Source organism: Telmatherina bonti (assembly GCF_933228915.1).
Source record: "Telmatherina bonti genome assembly, chromosome: 5".
NCBI lineage: Eukaryota > Metazoa > Chordata > Actinopteri > Atheriniformes > Telmatherinidae > Telmatherina > Telmatherina bonti.
Window position 1 is genome coordinate 32,407,115 of NC_136623.1, and position 21,800 is coordinate 32,428,914.

Below are 21,800 nucleotides of genomic sequence, written 5' to 3' on the forward strand. Positions count from 1 at the left end.
AGTTGGTACTAATGTGCTAATAAAATATCCGCCACACTATTACATCCCCACTGGCAGCAGTTCAGCAGCCTGAACTGCTTGATCAAGTCTTTTATTGTCCAGTTTTGGTGACTTTATATAAATTGTAGCCTCAGTCAGCTATTCTTAGCTGACATGAGTGGCACCTGGGGTAATCTTTTTCTGATGTAGCCCTTTAATATTCTGTATTGTTCTTTATAACTAACAAACTAGTGAGTTTTTATTGTCGTTCTATCATGTTCAACCAGTTTTCTCTTTCTTCTTTGACCTCAACAAGACATTTTGGTCCAGACAACTGCTGTTCCCTTGATACTTTCTCTTCTTCAGATCATTCTCTCTAAACCATATGATGGTTGTGTGTGAAACCCCCAGCAGATTAACCCGTCTGGCACCAACAACCATCTAATCAACTTTATTTGTTTGCACTTTAAATATAACAGCAGAGGAGGACTAAAGTGCTGTACTAAACTGCCATGACATGTTCAAGGTCACTAAAATCTTGACCATTTGATTGGCTGATTTGTGTTAACAATAATTTTTTTCAATTACTTTTTTCTATTCTTTCTGAGTTGCAGGAATTTTGTGAATTATTTAAATTTATTAAACCTTTACCAATAAAAATTAACTATAAGACTCAAAGTTTTCTGATCAGAAAGAAATGTAATAATGGATATGCCCAAAGAGTTTTTGTGTGCCAGTAATGTATTAGTTTGTTCTACATTTGACAAAATAATCATTATCCCAACCAAAGAAAAAGTGATGCAGGGAGAAAATAATGAGTTCTCATTCATAGCATTCATTTCGATGTCTCACTATGGGATATGCCTCCCTGCGTGTTCCTCAGAAGCGTCTATCTCATTACGCCAATCCTGATTGGCCATGATTTTGTCATTTCTCCAGGAGCTCATTGACAAACGCAGGGCCTTCTCTACCGTTAAAGTGACAAACGCAGGGCCTTCTCTACCGTTAAAGTGTACTTGGCTGCCATTTCCGCATGCCATGTAGGCTTTGGGGGAAAAAAATGGCCAGTCAGTATCCGCTGGTCTGCCGTTTCATGAAAGGGGCACGCAGGCTTCTCCCTGTTTCCAGGCCCCTGGTGCCCTCATGGGATCTGGAAGTGGTCTTGGAAGGTTTATCTGGACCTCCTTTTGAGCCGCTAGAGGATGCTGACCTCAAACACCTATCAATTAAGACGCCGTTGCTGTTGGCTTTAGCTTCTGTGAAGCGTGTCAGTGATATCCATGCTCTCTCAGTACATCCTTCATGCACCCAGTTTGCCCCAGGGGATGTGAGGGTGTCACTCAAGCCAAATCCAGCGTTTGTGCCAAAGGTGGTTGGCTCTTACTCTCCCATTATTCTTGTGATTCTCTTTACCGCCTTCCCCCTCACCCGAGGAGCAGCGGCTTCTTAAGCTGTGTTCTGTCCGTGCTCTATAAGCTTACATCACAAGGATGCAAGAGCTCAGGGTTTTTGACCAGGGTTAGACCAGCTTTATGTTTCCTGGGCTAAGCCCCATGTGGGCAGGCCCATCACAAAGCAGCGACTCTCCCACTGGATTGTGGATGCCATTGGGGTGGCCTATAAGACTTGTGGTTTGCAGGCACCTGGGGGCCTGCATGCTCACTCCACTGGAGGCCTGGCTGTGTCCTGGGCTCTCTTTAGAGGGATCTCCATGCAGGACATTTGTGCAGCCGCATGTTGGTCACTTTCGTTCGGTTTTACAGACTGGATTCTGCCTCCAGTGTGGCCCACTCAGTGTTGCGCGGTGGGCGCTCAGGGAAGCAGACTGCCACTCCTTGAGTTCTGGTGGTCACCCGAGATAAGCTGTCTGGCATTCCGGGAGTCTCCATATCCCATAGTGAGACATCGAAATTAATGTTATGAATGAGAACTTTAGGTTACTCACGTAACTCCGGTTCTCAGAGTAGCATGAGTGAGATGTCTCACCAAACAGCCCTTCTTGCTGGACGAAGCGAGAAGAGGTGCTTATCTTGAATGGTGCTGTGTTGTAGCGCAGGCTACTTAAAGGTAGCGTGACGTGAGCATCACGATCACCAGACAATCAGGATTGGCATAATGAGATAGACGCTTCTGAGGAACATGCAGGGAAGCACATCCCATAGTGAGACATCTCACTCATGCTACTCTGAGAACCGGGGTTACGTGAGTAACCTAAAGTTTTATTATTATTTTTAGACTGTGAAACTGTGAGTGCCTTTTTAACGCAACAGAATATCATAAACTCGCCTTAAATTATTTATTTAAACCTGATATATTTTGTGTTTTCAGGTGCATCCACCAGACCTGAACAACGGAGTGATAAATGCCTGCTTTCTCGTACTCTTCAAAGATCTAATCAAGTTATATGCCTGCTACAATGACGGCATTATCAACCTGCTAGGTAAAAACATAAACATGCCCTCAGTGAACTGATGCTGTTTTTGGTTACGATAACTTAATATTTCATGACACTTTATTTTCCAGAAAAATTTTTCCAGATGAAAAGAAGCCAGTGCAAAGATGGGCTTGAGATCTACAAAAGATTCCTGACACGAATGACTCGGGTTTCGGAATTCTTTAAGATTGCTGAGGTAAAATCAAAGCACGCATCAACACTGATTACTTCCATGCTACATTTTAATGTGTCGCTTTCTATCTGCAGCAAGTGGGAATAGACAAAAACGACATACCTGAACTTACTCAGGTAAGACGGATTAAAACTTCTTTTTTTATTTTTAATCATTTACTATTGATCAGATGTGTTGTTGCTTTTGTTTTACATACTAATAGAGCATGTGTGTTGTGTTGTAATGGTCTTGCATGTAGTATGAAGGTTTATCTATTTTCTTGATTCCCCTTCTGTTGTGTCCCCTGTGGTTTCTTCTTTTCCTTCTTGACAACAATGAGACCCTCACATGCAGCCTCAACCAACCCACGAGCAGTGGCTCTTTGGTTATTGACGGCTCCTTTGCCCCACTTCTCTTTCACTTTCAGAGATGCAGATTGATCATTCAGGCTGAGAGTGTGAGTAGCAAGTAGTGCACAGAGCTAGCTTTTGGGAGCAGCTATAGGGAAGGTCTACGTTTTTTTTTTTTTAAAGTGCTCTGAATTGACACACACACACTGCACAGTGGACACACACCTCGCAGGCAGACACTCAGATGAAGCGGGATGATGTAATTGGAAGTGATGACTGGATGATACGCGGAGCAATGCTGCTGGCCTGATGGCTGCCAAGGCTCAGAGCTAAGATTACTGCAGAGTTTCCAAGACAGCCGGAATCACATGATTATATTCTTCATTTTTATGATTATTGATCTATGAGACGCTGACAAATATCAGTAAATCCCAGAATGCGAAAACCTGAATTTTGCCTGTTTGATCTGATTCAGCTGCAGACTTTCTGAGTTGTGATCTGCTGTGGAAACTCTACAGTCAAGGTTTTCCCAGTAAACGTGGCAATATGGAGGACTTGCATCAAATGCATGCTGGTTAAATGCAAACATCTCAAATCGCTGCAGCATTAGAGACAAAAGTCAGATGCACACAGTGACAAACTCAATCATAGAGTGTTTGAAGGTGGTTTAATCTTAGATTTTTAGGTTCAATTGCAATTTTTTTAATTCAAAGATTTTGTGCTATTCGAAATCCACTCATTTAGTTTGCCAAGAAAAAGCTGCAAATTTTATCTTTCTCTTCAATCTATTTCCTTTTAGTCTAGATTACTATCTAAGCTTTCCATTAATTAGAATAAAATATTTTCTGTCATCACAAAGCCAAACTTAAGCAGTATTACTTGTTTCAGGGTCTAAAGATATGACATAACTGTTAGCTTTTATTTGCCTTAAAAAGTTTTAAAGTAGAGCTTACCTAATTATTTTCATCAAATAAGAAAGAAGAAGGAAAGAATTATTTATTAATTAAAGAATTATTAATTATTTTTCCTGAGGACAGAATTACTGACTTAAGGAAAAGGAATATTATGGAAACTGAAATGTTTAAGATGGTGCCACCCAAAAGAGATGTCAGATGTAGTAACCATTTTATTATTTCTTTCAAACAACACTGATATACATCATATAGTTGTAGTAGTAGTCATTGTAGTAGTAGTAGTTGTTGTTATTACCTGCTCTGATTCTATTTATTATCGTCATAAGTATGAAGAACAATTTGTGACACCGGAAAGAGAAGTTTCAGCATCTCTCATGGTGACATAATAAATATTTGTGTTTTAGCACTGCAGTAGTGCAGCTGCTTGTTGTCCTCTTCCTGCAGAGCCAATCTCTTTCTGCTTGGTGGTTCTTGAAAATCCTAGGATATTAAAGTCTTTCGGTCTCTCTAAGGGCCACGGCTACCATGTTGGTCTTTAGTTTTAGGATAATAGACTTGGAAGTGGAGCTGGGAATTAATGACAGTGGATTAGTGACTATTTTGTTTGTTGAATTAGCTTTGACCTCCACGAGGAAGCCTGCTGGATATTGAACTGTTCTTTGCACTGCATGTTTGGGGGTGATTGTGTCCCATTTCACCTGGTGGAGCGTGCCGCTTTGCATCCCATAACAATGGTTTCTCTCTTTGCATGACGGTTTAACTTCTTTCTTTTCTTTTCTCTTGTCCCCTTTGTTTTTATGACAAATCCACCTTCATACTTGATGAAAATATTGGAGTGTCAGTGTGTAGAGCACATCAAAATGTTACAGCTAAAAAAAAAAAAAAGCCCTTTTTCAAGGCCGGAGATACAGAATCATCTGGTTGCTACCAGGTGTTATGATGAGGCAAATAAAACCTCAGATGGACAACAACATGTCACATGTTACACCAAAAAAAACCCTTGGAATTAAGATGCTTGGTATGCTAAAAGATGCTAAAAGATAGAGGAAAAGCCCAAGAGCTGCATCTCAGACTCAGACAGCAAATATGGAAATTTTAAAGGGGTTGCAGGACAAAGCCCCGTCTCTCGTCCTTTAGACTGAAGCAACACTCTTAAGACAAACTAAACATCATATTAAAACAGCTCATATCAGTTAGCCTGGTGGTATGGCGCTGATAAGGCAGGCTTGTTCTGCCGCTGCAGGACCTGGACACCTTGCAGTTAATGTGTAGACCAGGGGTGGCCAACTCAGGTCCCCGAGAGCCGAGTGTCCGTGCCGCAACATGCCTGACTCAAATCAGTAGGTAATTAGCAGGCGTGTGCAGAGCTTGACATCAAAGTCTCCTGAGTAAGTCTAATGTGAGTCATATGTGTTGCAGAAGGGAAACTCCCAACACGAGCAGGACTCTCGTGGACCGGATTTGGCCACCCCTGGTGTTGACAATGAACGCCTTTTAATACCACGATATTTTAGAGTCAAATGTGAGGTTGTCTGTCTGTCAGCTTGGTCATGACAACGATCCCAACGAACCCAGCGGCAATCTGCAACTCAGTGATGGAAATACAATCAAAATGCTGCAAAGATTCAAAGACCTGAAGTCCAGATCTCAGCCTGACTGAGACGAGTTCGACTGAGTGGTTAAAAATTGTTCTACACTAGCGGTGCCCAAGTCCAGTCCTGGAGATCTACCATCCTGCAAACTTTAGATGCACCCCCTGTCCAGCACAGCTGAGTCAAATCGCTGAATTCCTCTTCTGCATGTCATTCAGCTCTGCAGAGGCCTGCTAATTAGCCTCTTATTGGATTCAGGTGTGTTGGAGAAGGGTTGCACCTAAAAACAGCAGGATGGTAGATCTCCAGGACCGGACTTGGGCACCCCTATTCTACATGTTGTCGGATCATGAAGTGTGCTTCGTTTGTCACAAATTGATGTTGTCTCTTTAGTTAAATAAACAAAAACATGATGCGATCTTTTCTTCATTCCCAACCATCAGACCTGATGAGGGCCACGGGATCTTTCTTAATGTCCTGATATCTAAACGCTGAGATTTTACACAGGAATGTAGATAATGTAGGACACAAAGGAAAAGCAACAACATGGACAAATGCGGTAACACAACTGTTAAAACCTCTTTTATTAACAGCCTGTTTGAGAGGTTTTTTTAGCGAATTAGTCCTGATTTATGGAAGCAGCGCCTGTCTGTATTTTTCTGTAGGCCCCAGAAAGTCTTCTGGAGTCCCTGGAGACCCACCTCAACACTCTGGAGGGGAAGAAGCCGTAAGTAGAGAAATACCAGCAGTCTGTTTGTCTTTTCAGTGATTTTCCTGCAACTATTTTTCCTTTTAGCTTTTTTTTTGTCTGGTTTTTTCTTCTTTTTTTCATTAAAATTGGCCCAGTTAGTTGTTTCTTACTTATCTTTAGCTTATCTTAGCTTTACGCTAATTGAAATCCTCATTCCCTGGATGGATCCAGCATACACGCTTCTACTTCTCTAAACATCTTCTCTAACTTCCCATTTCCTTTTGTCTTTACACAACTCAGAGAAGACAAGTAAGTATTCTCCATCAACGAGAATAAAACATGTACTGTAAATGTTATTTAACCATCATTTGATTTGATAATTTATTATCAAATGATCAATGATCTTCATTCGACAGTCCATCTTTCAGTGCCTCTATAGAAACAGCATCTGAACAAAAAGTCTCTATTAGCATGTGGCATCACTGTGTTTAAGATGCGTTTCTATGGAAATGTTTTCACAACTAATGACCTGAAATAATTTTGCTCATCGACAGATTCAGCTCATATCATTACTAACAAACACATCTTTTCATCTAACTGTTTAATGAGCCCCGATGGTCACAAAGCTTTAACTGCATGATATTACAACACTCAGGTCTCACATTCTGTGTTGTGAAAGCAAAGCTTTGTGGAAGGGGAATAAAGTGTTATTCAGCATGTTTTACAATGTGTCTTACCTGGTAAATAATGTGTTATCCAAGTCGTCTCTTTGTGTTGTCTCAATAACGGCCATTTTGTTGCTTTACCTCATGTGAAACCTTTGTCTTTGCAGGTCACCCACTAAGGTAAGCCATGTTTCATGATATTTATCATTTTGTGGTAATTGCAGTGATCTTTATTTGGCAGTGATAGTTAAAGTACAATTATCTTGGAATCTTTGAGCAAAGTGGAGCACAATAAATTGCTTCATTTCTTACGGTATCAGTAGTAATGTTGACTCACATCGACTTATGTAACTGGTCACTGTCTAACGAGAGTTTTTTCCTCTGTAGCAGGAAGCAACAGCCAACAACAGCACTCCAGCCGCCACAGCTCCAGCCAAACCTGCACCTCCCGCTGCAGCCGGCGGGCCACCGGCTCGCCCCGGACCGCCTGCCAGACCCACTCCCCCCGCCGTAACTCCAACTGCACCAGCTCGCACCACCACTGCGATCAGCAAGTAAGAATCATATGGCAAGTGTTTGTACTGGGCTGTACCGGTGTTGCTCTAGAAAACATCCTCTCTCTTTGTTTGCTTCTGCGTTCAGCGCTCTGGACGACGGCTTTCTGTTGGATCTCGACCCCATGTCCTCTTCTTCTGGAGGGGGCGCTGCAGCGACCTCCACCACAACTGGATGGGGAGGTGAGACTAACCAACATTAATGCTTTTACAGCCTTTTTCTGAGTTCAGACAGGGTGGAAGAGGCACATATTACAGATTCTGTCAATGGCAGCCGTTTCTAGCAGGTTTAAAGTAGGGATGCACCGATACCAGTACCAGTATCGGTATCGGCTCAGTACCAAGTGTGTGTACACGTACTTGGTATTAATGAAAATGTACCGATACCACAACTGATACCCGATGCCACACTAGTCAAGCCAGCGCAGATGTGTTTGATGACAGGCTTCGGACATGTTTTAAAAGAAATAAATTACTTGAATGTTAAGATGTGACATTTTTTGTTACACTAAAGCTAGATCTCTGTTTCAAAACCACACATTCATAGTTGTATTTAGGTAAAATGTGCCACATCAAAACAAAACTTGTTGAAATTGTTAGATCTGTAATGTTTCTATCAGAAAGGGTAATTTAATACAACCTAATGAAATCTTACATAGTTATAACAGCAATAATAACCAATAATGTCCACATAAAAAGATTTGGTATCGGCAGATATCGGTATTGGTAGATATTCAAATTTCAGATATCTGTATCGGATCAGAACTCCCAAAAAGTGAATCGGTGCATCCCTCATTTAAAGCAACCATCTTAATTGATGCTAAAAATGAACTCTGTTAGCATGATGCTAAACTCTCATGTCTCGGATGACTCATGGACTCAACTCCTCAGAAATTGGTGCTTGTTTTGTATAAGATATTCTTTTCTTAAAAACACCTGAATGTTGGCTGAGCCTTCATTTCTTCATCTGTTGCCTTTAACCTGTTTGGTGTTTGCATTTCGTTGCAGATCTCCTGGCTGAGGGTGAGTATCCTGATGGCAACACTCTGCTACAGACTGAAAACAAGAAATGTTCATTTTCAGTATCACTTTCTGCCTGCAAGTCTCTTTTATCTTTAGTTATCGTGACGGTTACATAGATGATGAGCTCCCCGCTTCCCCTCGTTTATCTCTCCTGCTAAATAAGAATCTTTGAACTTTTCTGTCACTGTATCCCTCCTATTTCCTGTTTCTGTCTTCCTGTCTGTGTCTGCTGTGGGGTTGTGACTCGGTCATGGCGTTTGGATTATGGGGTGTATCTGCGTAGCAAGCCCAGCCGCTACCGATGGCGCCTCTGAAGCTCTCCTGGCAGATGAAAAATCTGCTGACGCTACCCCGGCCACCACCGCTGCCCCTGCCGCTGTTCCCGCAGCTGCCCCGCCCACAGCCGCTGCAGCCAAACCAGCGCCTGTCTCGCTACCCGTCCCCGCTCCTGCTACCACCTCAGCCACAGACATTGACCTTTTCGGAGGTCAGTGTGGACAGAGGAGAGGATGTAGCACAGAACACACAGCATGGCGTTCTGTCTGCTACAGTTCTCATCTCATGTAGTTATTTATTTAAAGCTTCTCTTTAGTAAAAAAAAAATAAAAAAAATAGAACATTTATTAATTCCTGGCTTGGACATTAATGTCTCAATGTTCATATCACAGCTACTCTTACGTTGAAGGGAAATGCAGCATCATGACCATGAAACATTACTACTGGACGCTGAGAGAGGGATGACAGTCACAGAGCTGAACATTTTACTTCTAATCGTGTATACAGTCAGATGGTTGCTCACCAGCACATTAAGCAGTTTAATCCTCAAGCTTAATCCAGGTTGTTTAACCCCATTAGTCGTGTTGCAGCTGTATCAGTGCGCTGCACACTGACAGGTGACAATCAGAGGAAAATGAGCATGAAGTGCCAAGGGTTAGACCTCCATGTACTGCCTTTACCATGCCTCTACTGGTCTGTGGAGGGTTTCTCACTATTTATTTCCTGATTTAAAGTTCCAGGAGAAATAATTGAGGAAGCTAGTTTTATTTTTAGATTAATATCTTTTTAGGACCTTTCAGTGACTCCTCATTAGCCAGTTAATGGTTGAGGTTTCTTTTCTAATGAATAATATTCCATGAAGATGTTTATTTATAGGATAAACATGATAAGTAAAAACAATTTTGTGCTGATTTACAGACACTCTCCTCTCTAAAAGGACATTTTAACCTAAAGTAGTCTCACTGTATAAACAGTTATCAGATTTAATATGATGTCAAATGTTCAGATTCATAATTCAATTAGCTATTTAAAAAAAAAAAAACATGAAGATGAGTAAGTATTAAGCTTTACTAAGTATTGATTATTGATGTTAATAGTCATGAACATTTTTATATCCCAATTATTTACTTTTTTCAGAAGTTTTATGTCTATTTTGGGAATTTAGATCCTTTTTTCTTTACACCCTGCTTCATTAAGGCAACACACTAACAGACATACTAACATGATGTCTGGGCATGTACTTTATTCACTGAGTACAAAGAAACAGTTATCATTTTGCCCACATCCCAAGAGTGTCAATTCATGGTTTCACTCTAGGTTCACAAAACACTGATGTGCTTTGTGTACTGTAATAATGGATGTTCCCCTCAGAAACCACAATGAAATGTAATAAGTTTTCTATTACTGTGCATATTTTTATGACTTTTTTCATCATCATTAATAATTTTCCTCCTAAAGTCTTACTGTTTCATAAACATGCCAAGACGATGCGTACTGAGATTTCCTACAGGGATACTTTTTATATTAACATCAATCCTAACTTTTCAATAATTATTGAAAAGACTTAGATTTTTTTGTCAAAGAGAGATTTAGCCTTTTCCATCCCTGAAATCCTCCCTCCCCCTCCTGACTTGTCACAGAGTACAAACAACTTGTGACAACCAGCCTCATTTCATAAGCCTGCACAGGTAGTGCACTCATGAATGCAGCATTATGCAGCCCCCCCTCCCTATCAAAAAAATCATAATGTGACTGATGATACAATTATGATCAATGACTTTGATTAACTGGGCTGCATATTTCTTGTATTCTCTGCTTTTTCCTGATGCTGACCTCTCATTTTTGTTTTCTGTCCATTCCATCTGTTGCCTTGTGCTCTGTCATATACATCCATTCGTGTGTCCATGTGTTGGCCTGGGTGTTATGCTTTGTGTTTGTGTTCCGGCTGTTGTGGTCTGCAATACCCTAGATGCGTTTGCACCTTCCCCAGGAGACGGTCCTGCTGCCGTGGCCGCTGGCCCTGCTGCTGATGCATTTGCTGGATCTGGTGGGTGACAAAACACCTTTTGTGAGCGAGCATGCTGTTAGGCGTTTGAATGTACGAATGTCTGTGAGAATGTGAGAGTTTATTTTAATATATAAAGGCTATTTCTGTTTCCATAGAGACAGTAGAAAAAACATGCACCACTGGGGCCTACTGTCTCACCCCAAATCCTGCTAATGCCCCAGTCATGGACCCTCTCCTCCTTCATCTTAAAAACTGCTCTGCTCCCTATTTCTCACCAATAGTTACTATTGTCAGATGCAGAGTGCAACTTTTACCTTTATTAATTTACACAATGAAAACGTAACAACTTTGATATCATTAACCTCGCTAATACTGGATTACACTAACCATTGCAAAGCCTTTTTTTCTGTTTGTCCTTTGCTGAGCTTGCTCTCTTTGGCTTTACATAGTTTGCACTGAAGAAAAATTACTCTTAAATACTATTCAATAGATTTTTTTTTCTTTCAAATAATCTAAATTATTATTTTACTGCTTATTTTTTGGAACACTAATTTGCACATAGCATAAACATTGTCAGTAAGAGAAACAGTTGCATATTAAAAATCATTTAACTTTTGCATTAACTTTATGCTGCACCCACCCCATGGCTATGGAAAAAAAAAAAAATCAAAACCTTTAATTATCATTTTTGTGGCCTAAATTATCCATGTGTCCATGAAAAAACATCACCAGAACCCCAGTTTACCTTTAACACCAAGACAGAATTATGTTGGTTCGGGGTTAGAAAGCGTAGGAAGATGATTAATTTCCTTTGAGCCTGCACAACATACATCAGGCAGTGTGGCAGACTAGTTTTTTGTTAATGGGGCAACACAAATGATGAACTTATTAATTATTCCAAGCTAAATGACAAAAATGTCTGTTTCTTAAAGGGCATGTTAGCTGTTAGCTTACAGCACTTGTATACCACAGCAAAGCTTCAGAGTTTTATTTGCTGTAACTGAAAGGGAAATTTAATTTTATTTGTAGGCTTTTATAAATGCTCAAAATAAAGTAAATAAATATGAAATAATGAGAAAGGGCAACAGTCACTGCTAGTAAGCTACTACTAACAGCAAGCAATTTATGCTAGCAAGTGCTAGCTTAACATAATTATTGTGACCGAGTAGCTCCTTTAAAAGTATCCTTTAAAAGAAACCAGTTTCTTCTCCTGCTTGTTACCAGTGTTTTAGACACTTATTTAACAGAGAATGCTTTGTTATAGCTTATGCACTTAAGTTAAAAAGGGACAACTGCTCAATTTCTAAATCTCTACACACGTCACATTTCTCTGAGTGCTTTGATTTTTTTTCCCCCTCCATTCCTCAGAAGACATGCTGGTTTTGTGAGTGAGTGACTCCATATTGCCCATATTGCTCCCTTAAAAGTATCTGAATTTTTTAACTTTGGAATTATTTTTCAGAGAAATAAAAGGTACTTTTTTTTAAAACCATGGTTGCCTGTGTTTCTGTTGTGATGTACAAACAACTTTAATCTTTTGAAACTAATCTTTAAAATACTACTGCTACACTACTTTGGTCTTGTTCAGGAGCAGCAGTGGCTGTACTTCAGAAAATCAGACAACAGCAATTATTTCCTAATAACTTGTGCTTTGCATACATTTTCAATTAGGTCAGTGATCATTTGGGTTATGCATAATCATTATTTGTATCTCCATGTTGATGTTTTAAAGTAGGATGTTGGGCTACAATTTTTCTTTTCAAACTGATGGCTGAAAAATCTGATTGAAAGCAGATTCAGCCTTATAATATTGTAATTTCTCTATAAGATAAAGTGTTTTTTCACTTTATTCATTTAATTAAGATGTCAGAAGTGGAAGTAGGGCCAGAGTTTGGAAGTATACTGGGAATGTGCCTAGGAATGTTTGGAAATTTTGTACCATTGTCTCAATGTAACAAGTAAAATGTCTATTATATCTTGAGATGACATGGATTATTTTTTTAGATAACTGAATATTTTATCTCCTTATCTTGATGAAACAGTTTAATTTTTTTCAAAACTTGAATTAAAGACACTCAAAGAGAGCCAGTAAGTGAGCAGAATAGCTCATGGTTGCCTCAACTTATCGGCTTAAATACTCACTTATTTTTAATTTGGCAAGGCAAGTTTTTTTGCATAGCACTTTTCATATATAATACAATTCAAGGTGCTTTTTTTACCAATAAAACCCCTCATACTGAAGCTCACGTTGATGTCAAGGCATAACATGCCTTCTTGATATAAAGAAAACAAAGCTCAGAAACACATACAGTATGTCATAATCTGAAAAATGTAGATTTCTCAAGATAATTTAAAAAATATCATGAAATTATGTTGAAAACAAACTTCATTAACTATAGAGAGTCTTCACAGGGACATTAATTTTTATGGACACATGGAACTTGAGCCATTATTCTACATCCTGGTGGTGAAGAGTTACTTCATAGTGACTGCTGTAGCTAGTTGGGCGCAGCACTGAAATTAATGAACGACTGTGTGCTTGGTTTGACTTTCTTTTAACTTAACCCTGTCTTGGAGCTACAAGACAAAATGCTTTTCATAGTGGTTGTTGTTTTAACAAACCCTCAATCCCCCTTTCCCCTTCTTCTCTAATCATGACCTCCCCTAACCTCTCAACACCACATCCTGCTGCTCTTCCTAAAGACCCCTTCGCTACAACCGAGGGGAGTGCGGACATTGCTCCAGAGCTGGACCTGTTTGCAATGAGGCCCTCCAACACAGGGGCTGCTACTGCCATCTCTCCTCCCACCTCTAGTGAGGCGCCGACCATCATCGCTCCCACCGCTGCCCCCGCTGCCCCCACCCCTTCTTCCACCACCACAACCACCACCGACACCACCACCACAGAATCTGCAGCCGCCCCGACTCTAGATATCTTTGGTGGTAAAGTCCTCTCGCTCTCATTACGCCTCTCACTGCATTGCTTTGCATTCTGACAATGAAGATGATGGTTTTGATAGATGTGTGCTGCTCTTGCAACTGATGATGATGATGATAGTGATGATTGATAACTTGACCAATCCCTACATTTCAGATTTTTATTTTTTCAATTGTCATTATTTTACATGACTCCTCCCCCTTTAGCTAGAATTAATCAAGCACTTTGACCACCTCTGTAATAGTCAAATGGTTTGTGCAGAAACAAAAATGTCTTTTATGGCTTTAGCTAGTTTTTATTTGGGAACTAAGGAATGTAAATATGACCTCAAGGGGCATAAATTACAAGTTATCTCTTATACACAGAGGTGGCTCAACCTGCTTTGATTGACCAGTAACTAACCAACTGTTTGCCAAACTTGAAGGGAAGAAACCAGTTTCTTCTCCTGCTTGTTACCAGTGTTTTAGACACTTATTTAACAGAGAATGCTTTGTTATAGCTTATGCACTTAAGTTAAAAGGGACAACTGCTCAATTTCTAAATCTCTACACACATCACATTTCTCTGAGTGCTTTGATTTTTTTCCCTCCATTCCTCAGAAGACATGCTGGTTGGGTGAGTGAGTGACTCCATATTGCTCAAATATGTAAATCTGACAAAAGTTTCATTCAAAGAAAACCAGATTAGAGTTCATAAACTCTGAGAAAATGATAAATAACTTTAAAAAAAAAAAAAAAAAAAAAAAAAAAAAAAAAATATATATATATATATATATATATATATATATATATATATATATATATATATATATATATATATATATATATATATATTTAGTCACAATGGCTTTGTACTCATTAGTTTTCCACTGATAAAGACTAACTTTGATCATTACTGTATTTTTTTTTTTTTTTTAACTAGCATGAGGCAGGTCAGATTTACACTTTACCAGCCACTTTACGGCATACTTTCTAATCAGTTGCTAGTACTCGCGGTTCAAGCTCATACAAGGTGTTAGCTCTGTAGTGACATGATAGTGCTGCACATCTACTTATGGTACAAAGGGGCTCAAAATATGCCAACTAAATACCCCCCCCCCCCGCCCATGATATAACTCCACCACCAGCTGCCTGAACTGTTGATTAGAGGCAGGATGGATCAACGCTTTCATGTTGTTTCTGAGACTCTGAATGTGGATCTGAAATAGAGTTTAATTAGGCCAGCAATGTGTTTCCTTCTTCTGCTGTCAAGTTTAGGTGAGTCTTTGTGAATTGTTGCATCCGTTTCCTGTTTTTAGCTGAGAGGTGTCACACTCGATGCGGTCTTGTTGAAACCAAGATATTCTAGCATCTCCCACCAGTCCGCCCATTCTTCTTTGACCTCTGACAAAGAAGAATGGCCAAATACCCACAAAAATACACTTTCCCTTTAACTTTAGTAATTGATACAAAGTATTAATTGCCAATGCTCAGAACCAGAACGAACTAGCTAAATATCATAATGTTAGCTTGCTAATGTTTACATTTAGCCAAATTGGAAGATCAATAACTGGATAAGTTTGTAAGTTTGCAAACTTTGTTGTAAACGTTTTGTAAAACTTTTCCTTTTCAGTAGTTTACAGGTTCACTCATAACAACACAAGTTACAGTTAGCTTAGCTACATTCAGATATTCGGGAATAATTGACAAGAAAAACCAGATTGTTGCACTGTATGTGATGTTTTTGATTGGAAACTAAAAAAAACTGACACTTTCTTGTCGACAAATTTTAAAAATTGGGCAATTTTCCCCTTTAACTTTTCTTTCTGCATTGCACTGAATAGATACACAGCTACTTACTCATTGAATAACAATCTATCTGCTCTCTACTCTCCCTCATCTCTCTTAACTCATCACTCTGTATGCACTGGACTTGGAATCTGAATGTACATGTGATTGTTTGTCCTTATTCTTAGATATGTTTGATTCTATGCCTGAGCAAAGCCCTACCACAGAATCCAAAGCTGCTACCACTCCTAGCGTAGACCTTTTTGGTGCAGGTACATGTGCTGATATGCATTTCTCTGTGTGTGAAACCTCTTCATATCCTCTGGTTTCCATTTGTCCACGCCTTTGTCAGCAGTTTTTATTCCTACTTGTCTTGGTCTGTCCCACATAGTGGTATGAGAACTGTGCATGCACCCCACTCGTCAAGTCCTGGATAGTCGTTGTGGCTGCTTTCTGTTCAAGCTTTATCTCTCTACCTGCCACGCTAATGCTTTTCTTTGCTCCCCAACCTCCATGGTTTTCTTCTTTCTGGTGTTCTGCCTCTTGCTTGCGTTGGTAAATTAGACCTTCCTGCTGTTTCACGCGGGCCCTCTCCCTTGCCCGAGCCGGCTCCGGCTGGAGACATTGTGACAGGTGAGTTGAGCTGCTGCACCTTTACTGCGTCACTGTTTCCCCTTCCTTACTTTATGAGGAGTGCAACCAGACAGGTGTTTGCATGGTGCAGGTGCACAGTATGCACAGTGCAGACCTGACATCTAAATCCAAATGGTGCACGCTTCAAGGATGTGGACAGCTATGATGCAGGGGTGCTTGCCCCTGCGACTGCTTCTTACTGAATGTGCATGTGTGCTTCAGCATTTTAGCGCAGGCAGATTAACCCTGAATGAGCAGAGCATCCTCTTCTTGTTAGTAACATTCCTTCTGATGGAATCAGTCATTTAATCTGATCTCTTTCTGTGTTTGTGCAGAAACGTTTTCAACTCCAGCTCCAGCTCCTGCACCCACCCCTGCTCCTGCCCCAGAGGCTTCTTCTCCATTGAAGCCAGAGCCTGAGCCGGTCATTGACCTGTTGGGTACTGTACAAACGCACAGACTCTTCCCATCACCTCAGATCTGTTTACTTAACTTTGTTGTTCTTTGGACTTTAAAACAATAAGTTTGTTAAGGTTTTCTGTGGATGGTGCGATTCATATAAACACGGGTGGAAAAAATGTCATTAATTGCCCTGAAATTCCACACTGGTGCCAAAAGGAAGTAGAAAAAAATGACTGAAAGTGTTGAACTATATTGTGTCTTTCTGCTGTAGTTTTTGTCCACATCAGTTTTCCTTGTTCTATTTTAGTTTTCTTTGTGAACATCTTATATCCCACTGTGGCCCAGGGTTGACCTCTTGCCCCTTTCTGCTCTTCATGCTGCCTTGTGGATAACTGGATGCTCCTGCAGACTCCTTCAGCGGTCCCGCTGGGGAGAAGCAGAGCTCTGCTCCTGGAGGGCCGGGAGATGACCTACTGGGAGGTGAGACTCTTCTGAACCTCACATTTTTGGAGATGTATAAAATAAAATTGGGGTTAAATAAAATGACTGGACTGGAACATTTTGGAAGATATTATAAAGTTCCTGTAAAATGGCTGATTTAAATGTTTATGATGAAATTATGCATTGCTGGAGACTCATTTATCAAATTAATACTGTGCAAACTTGGCTTGGATGAATTAAGGATAAGGTTCTTCTAAAATAACTTAGCAGCTTGAAAATACATCCCCATGGCAGCTCCTGATGCTTTGCTAGCCGTGTCTTTCTGGTGCTATTTAATTTTTATCAAACAGGTAATTAATTTGCTTTGTACTTTTACATTAACTATACTTTCATCACACCTAGATAACTTATGTTAGTGTATGTGCTCCTTTTGAAATCAGTGCACATTTTCACAGTCAAAAGTAGAGAACCAGTGTTGTTGACCCTTGTAGGAGAAATTACTACATGTTTCAAACATGTTTAACCCTATAAAGTTACATATTTGATACATACAGTTTCTGAGACATTTGATATCACTTTACAGTAAAAACACAATCCAATACTTGTCTCCTGCCCCTTCATAGAAACCAGAAAGCAAATGATTACACCATAGTAAATAATAATTTTGACAAAGCAAATGGTAATAAATGGTAACACCCCCCCCCCCCCCCCCCCACCCCACGCCCACCCCCTCCCCTCTTGTCAGATTTGCCTTTAGTTAAATCCTCAGTCTTTTATTATTATTTTTAATATGTGTAGTTTTCAAGCCTTGTGTTTGAAAGTCTCTATATAATTAAAGTTGAGATGAGTTCCAGTCCCTCCTGTAATGTCCTTCAGGCCTGTCCCCCACTCTGGCTCCCACTGCGGCCCCAGCCCTGGCTCCCGCCCTGGCTCCAGCTCCAGCCCCGGTGCAGAACGACCTCCTGGAGACGGGTTTTGACGCCCTGGGATCTCTTCCCTCTCCCACACCACCAGTACCCGCTGCAGGTACAGCTGTACCAATAGTGCCAGCTGCAGCATCAGCAAGAGAACCTGCATCCACCACACCAGCACCCTCTGGTGGATTCGATGCCTCGAGTAAGCGGCACTCATGCTTCATTTTAGTAAAGTGTGTTGTCATTCAGTCTTTGCAAAAACTAAATACGTATTTGGTTCAGACTGGCACAAACACTTCTCCTGATGTGATTTAACGACCAGCCACAACCAGTTAGCTCTTTCTGCTGACAGCTTGACTTCTGCATGAATGAGGCGCTGCCGTCACCGGTCTCCTGACGTAAAACTGCCGTTTCTGCTGACTGCTGTTCTCCTCAGCACTGCTGCTGTTGCAACCATTGTTTCTCACTCTTCTTGCACTTTCACAAATGCTGTGCTTTCTTCACCTCCTCATCTCTCCCTCCCCATGAGTAAAACATCTTTCTCTTTCCCACTTTTTCTTCCTTTCTTCCCTCCTTTCTTTCTTTCTGTCCTCCTTTCTGTCTTTCTTTCTCTCTTTCTTTCTTTTCTTCTTTCTTCCCTTCTGTCTTTTTTCTTTTTTTCTTGTCTTTTTTCTTTCTTCTTTACTTTGTCTTTCTTTCATCTTTTCTTTCTGTCTTTTTTCTGCCTTTTTGTCTTTATTTCTTTCTGTCTTTCTTTTCGTCTTTCTTTCTGTCTTCATTTCTTTCTTCATTTCTGCTTATCTTTCATATTCCTTTCTTTCTTTCTTTCTTTTTTTCTTTCTGTCTTTCTTTTCTTCCTTTCTGTCTGTTTTTCTTCCTTTCTGTCTTTCTTTCATATTCCTTTCTTTTGTCTTTCTTCCTTTCTGTCTGTTTTTCTTCCTTTGTGTCTTTCTTTCATATTCCTTTCTTTTGTCTTTCTTCCTTTCTGTCTTTCTTTCTTCCTTTCTTTCTGTTTTTCTTCCTTTCTGTCTTCCTTTCATATTCCTTTCTTTCTTCTCGACACCTTATCTTCTCTGTTTTCCTTTTGTCACCATCTCCCCCTCCCTCCATTCACACCCCTTCTGCTCTTGCTGGGTCATTGCTTGCTTCTTCTAATCTGTGATTGGTGAGTTCAACACCGCGGTGCATCGCAGCATGTGCAGTTCGGACATCTCATCCTCCTCGCCATCTTTCAAGGCCGATGCTTTGCATGTTGCGAAATTACCCCTCCTGCATGACACAGAACTTGTCCTTCTCTCTGCAGTGTATCCTTTTTGCCCTTGGTCCATTTTGGACAGTAACCACATGTCATCAAGGCCAACACTTTTACTGGTATACTTATATATACAAGTGGTTAAATAACAAAAATATTGATAATCTGTTTCTGTGTTGACAATAGATATGTTATAAAATCCAATATTTATATGAGCTGATAAAATTCAGGATTTTTATTTTGCCATTTGTGCATAAACTGAAAGTCCCAGCACATTGAAAATCTTGTGCAGAGCTCTCAGACTCATCAGTTACAGGAAAGAAAGTTAAGAAGTTAAAAACTAAGTAAGTTAAAAATAGGACAAAAGGTAAGTATAAAGTATATCAAATGTATAAATGACTGTACCGAGGGAGGACACGATAAAAGGCAAGTCGCCCAATAGAAATAGAACAATTGCACACTAATAAAGACAATATGCTGGGAAGGAAAACAAAAGCTGCGTTCAACAACGGACATAAATTAAAATATTATTGAATGCAGATTATATTCAATTTATAAAATGATTTACATTCTATGCTGAATTTAATTAATAACCAATAAAAGGGAACAGAAAAATAAAGATAAATCAGAGAACCAGCTATGTTTTCTTTCTACTCTCAGAACTGCTTTAATTTTTCATTTCATAAATTAAATAAAGTGTTGGAAACATTCGTTAGTGGTTTTACTCCATATTGAAAGTATAGTTTCATACAGTTGCTGCAGATATCTTGGCTGCACATCCATGATGACTGTGGAGGACGTTGTGGCCTCTGTTTCTTGCTCCTAGCTTGAAGAAGTTGCACCTTCAGTTTTGCAGCTACGGACGTGACAAAACTGACCTTTATAATGACGTCTAGACTGTGTTAAAACATTGTAGATCAGAGTGATATTGATGATAAATAATACGTGCCAACTTTTAGAATAAAATCATTCAACAGTATTTTAGCCATGTAGTGCTGCAGGGATGATTCATAAATGAATAAAAAATCAGAAAATGCGGCCTTGATGACATCTGGTTTAAAGCCTGTCCTCCTAGATTGGCCAGCTTTTACTTCCTGCCATACGACAGCTGAACAGCTGGCCAGGCGAGTTCTGCTGCTGTAACGTCCCTTTGAATGCTCGGTCACATGTATTGTGATATCCAACATTATGGATGCCATGCACAGCTTCCTGAAGATACCACCACAGCTGGAATGAGCCCCTCACAGTACTGCCTGCTGTCATGTCTGCTCCTCCACCCATGTTGTTCAGATTAGAGAATCACAGGTTTCTGATCAGCATTGTCTCTCTTCAAGTGTTTGGTGGATTAGGCGACTTGCTGATGCCCGCCGTAACGCCTCAGAGCACCGGGGGCAGCACTGCTGGAAGCACAGCAGGTAGCATGGGAACTCCCGTCGCAGCCGGAGGGATAACAGCCGCTCCCCCCGCCACCCCACCTCCTACCAAAACTATCGGAGGAGATCTGGATTCATCGCTTGCCAACCTGGTTGGAGGTAGACTGGAGTCCTTTTTTTTATTAACCATTTCTGTTCAAAATAACAGTCCACATGAAAACTAAATTCATTTTTCATGTCTTTTCCACCTGTTCAGACCTTGGAATGAAGAAAAAGTAAGTATGACTGAAAAGATATTCTGCATAATATATATGTGCGCATTTAAAGCTCCATCAGATGTGCTTTTTAAAATAAAATGTATTAGGACACTCCTCCAAATAATGAATTCAGGTGGTCTAAGCAAGATTCATGAAAACAAGCATGAGTGCATCTGGCGTGGTGGAACTTCTGATGTAATTTAATAAGCCGTTTGGTGAAAAACTAATTTTCTTTTGGTATTTCTGCAAAGGTTTTCACTCAGCGGTTAAAACTCTGCTGTGTTATCCAAAAACAGAAGAAAAAGCAGAAAATGTGATGATAACCGAATTTCCTAAACTGTCTTGCTGTTTTAACAAAAACTTGTCCAGTCAGACTACAGAAATGAAAACATTTAAATTCCTGCAGACAACCTTGAAGGATACTTCAGAATAAACCAGTAATACACAGGAGTAGATTATAAATTCTCCCTCCATTCATTTTCTTAACCACTTAGTCCAAATCAGGGTCACAGGAATTTATAAATCAACATTGGTAAATTCTCTTTTCCCTGCTTCCTGCTTCAGTTTCACGGTTTATCGTTTATATATCCAAATAACTAATGAAAAATTAAAGCTGAATTATTCAACCTTGACATCCACACCCTTGGTAAAAATTTATTTTAATGTGCAAATAAGGAGCTTTAAAAAGATGGAAAATCTCGAAAAGGCATCAAATTACAGTTTAGATATTCTTATAACATGTAAAAAAAAGTTACATCTTATTTCCATCATTTAAACCTTCAAAATAACAGAAAACAAAATATGGCGTCTGCAAAAGTTTGGGCACCCTGCAGAGTTAGTACCTTGACAGTGTCCTGGATTGTTTACAGTTAGTGTCTGGAAAGACCAGGTGATGTCAATCTCAAAGGTTTTAAATGCTCAGACTCATCTGACCTCGCCTCAACAATCGGCACCATGGGTTCCTCTAAGCAGTTGTCAAGAACACTGAAACTGAAAATAGTTGATGCTCACAAAGCAGGAGAAGGGTGTAAGAAAATAGCAAAGTGTTTTCAGATGCTAATATCCTCTGTTCGGAATGTAATCAAGAAATGGCGGTCATTGGGAACAGTGGAAGTTAAAGCAAAATCTGGAAGACCAAGAAAACATCAGACAGAACAGCTCACAAG

General features: G+C 40.0%; 2 protein-coding genes across 2 annotated transcripts in view; both read left to right on the top strand.

Annotated features, from left to right (window-relative positions):
• snap91a (synaptosome associated protein 91a) overlaps positions 1–6,172 on the top strand; it is a gene marked incomplete at both ends in the record, with an annotated part of 59,617 nt that extends 53,445 nt beyond the window's left edge. The window contains 4 exons of the mRNA XM_079241345.1: positions 2,308–2,419; positions 2,503–2,609; positions 2,681–2,722; positions 6,107–6,172. Coding sequence (XP_079097471.1) covers positions 2,308–2,419; positions 2,503–2,609; positions 2,681–2,722; positions 6,107–6,172 — 327 coding nt within the window. The remainder of the gene's footprint in view (positions 1–2,307; positions 2,420–2,502; positions 2,610–2,680; positions 2,723–6,106) is intronic.
• A 686-nt stretch (positions 6,173–6,858) lies between these two features.
• The window catches only part of LOC306756435 (uncharacterized protein), a gene marked incomplete at its 5' end in the record, with an annotated part of 16,723 nt that continues 1,781 nt past the window's right edge, over positions 6,859–21,800 (top strand). Inside the window, 12 exons of the mRNA XM_079241164.1 lie at positions 6,859–6,872; positions 6,965–6,977; positions 7,185–7,351; positions 7,440–7,534; positions 8,360–8,374; positions 8,658–8,861; positions 13,362–13,601; positions 15,551–15,634; positions 16,331–16,435; positions 16,806–16,877; positions 17,715–17,954; positions 20,339–20,536. Coding sequence (XP_079097290.1) covers positions 6,859–6,872; positions 6,965–6,977; positions 7,185–7,351; positions 7,440–7,534; positions 8,360–8,374; positions 8,658–8,861; positions 13,362–13,601; positions 15,551–15,634; positions 16,331–16,435; positions 16,806–16,877; positions 17,715–17,954; positions 20,339–20,536 — 1,447 coding nt within the window. The remainder of the gene's footprint in view (positions 6,873–6,964; positions 6,978–7,184; positions 7,352–7,439; positions 7,535–8,359; positions 8,375–8,657; positions 8,862–13,361; positions 13,602–15,550; positions 15,635–16,330; positions 16,436–16,805; positions 16,878–17,714; positions 17,955–20,338; positions 20,537–21,800) is intronic.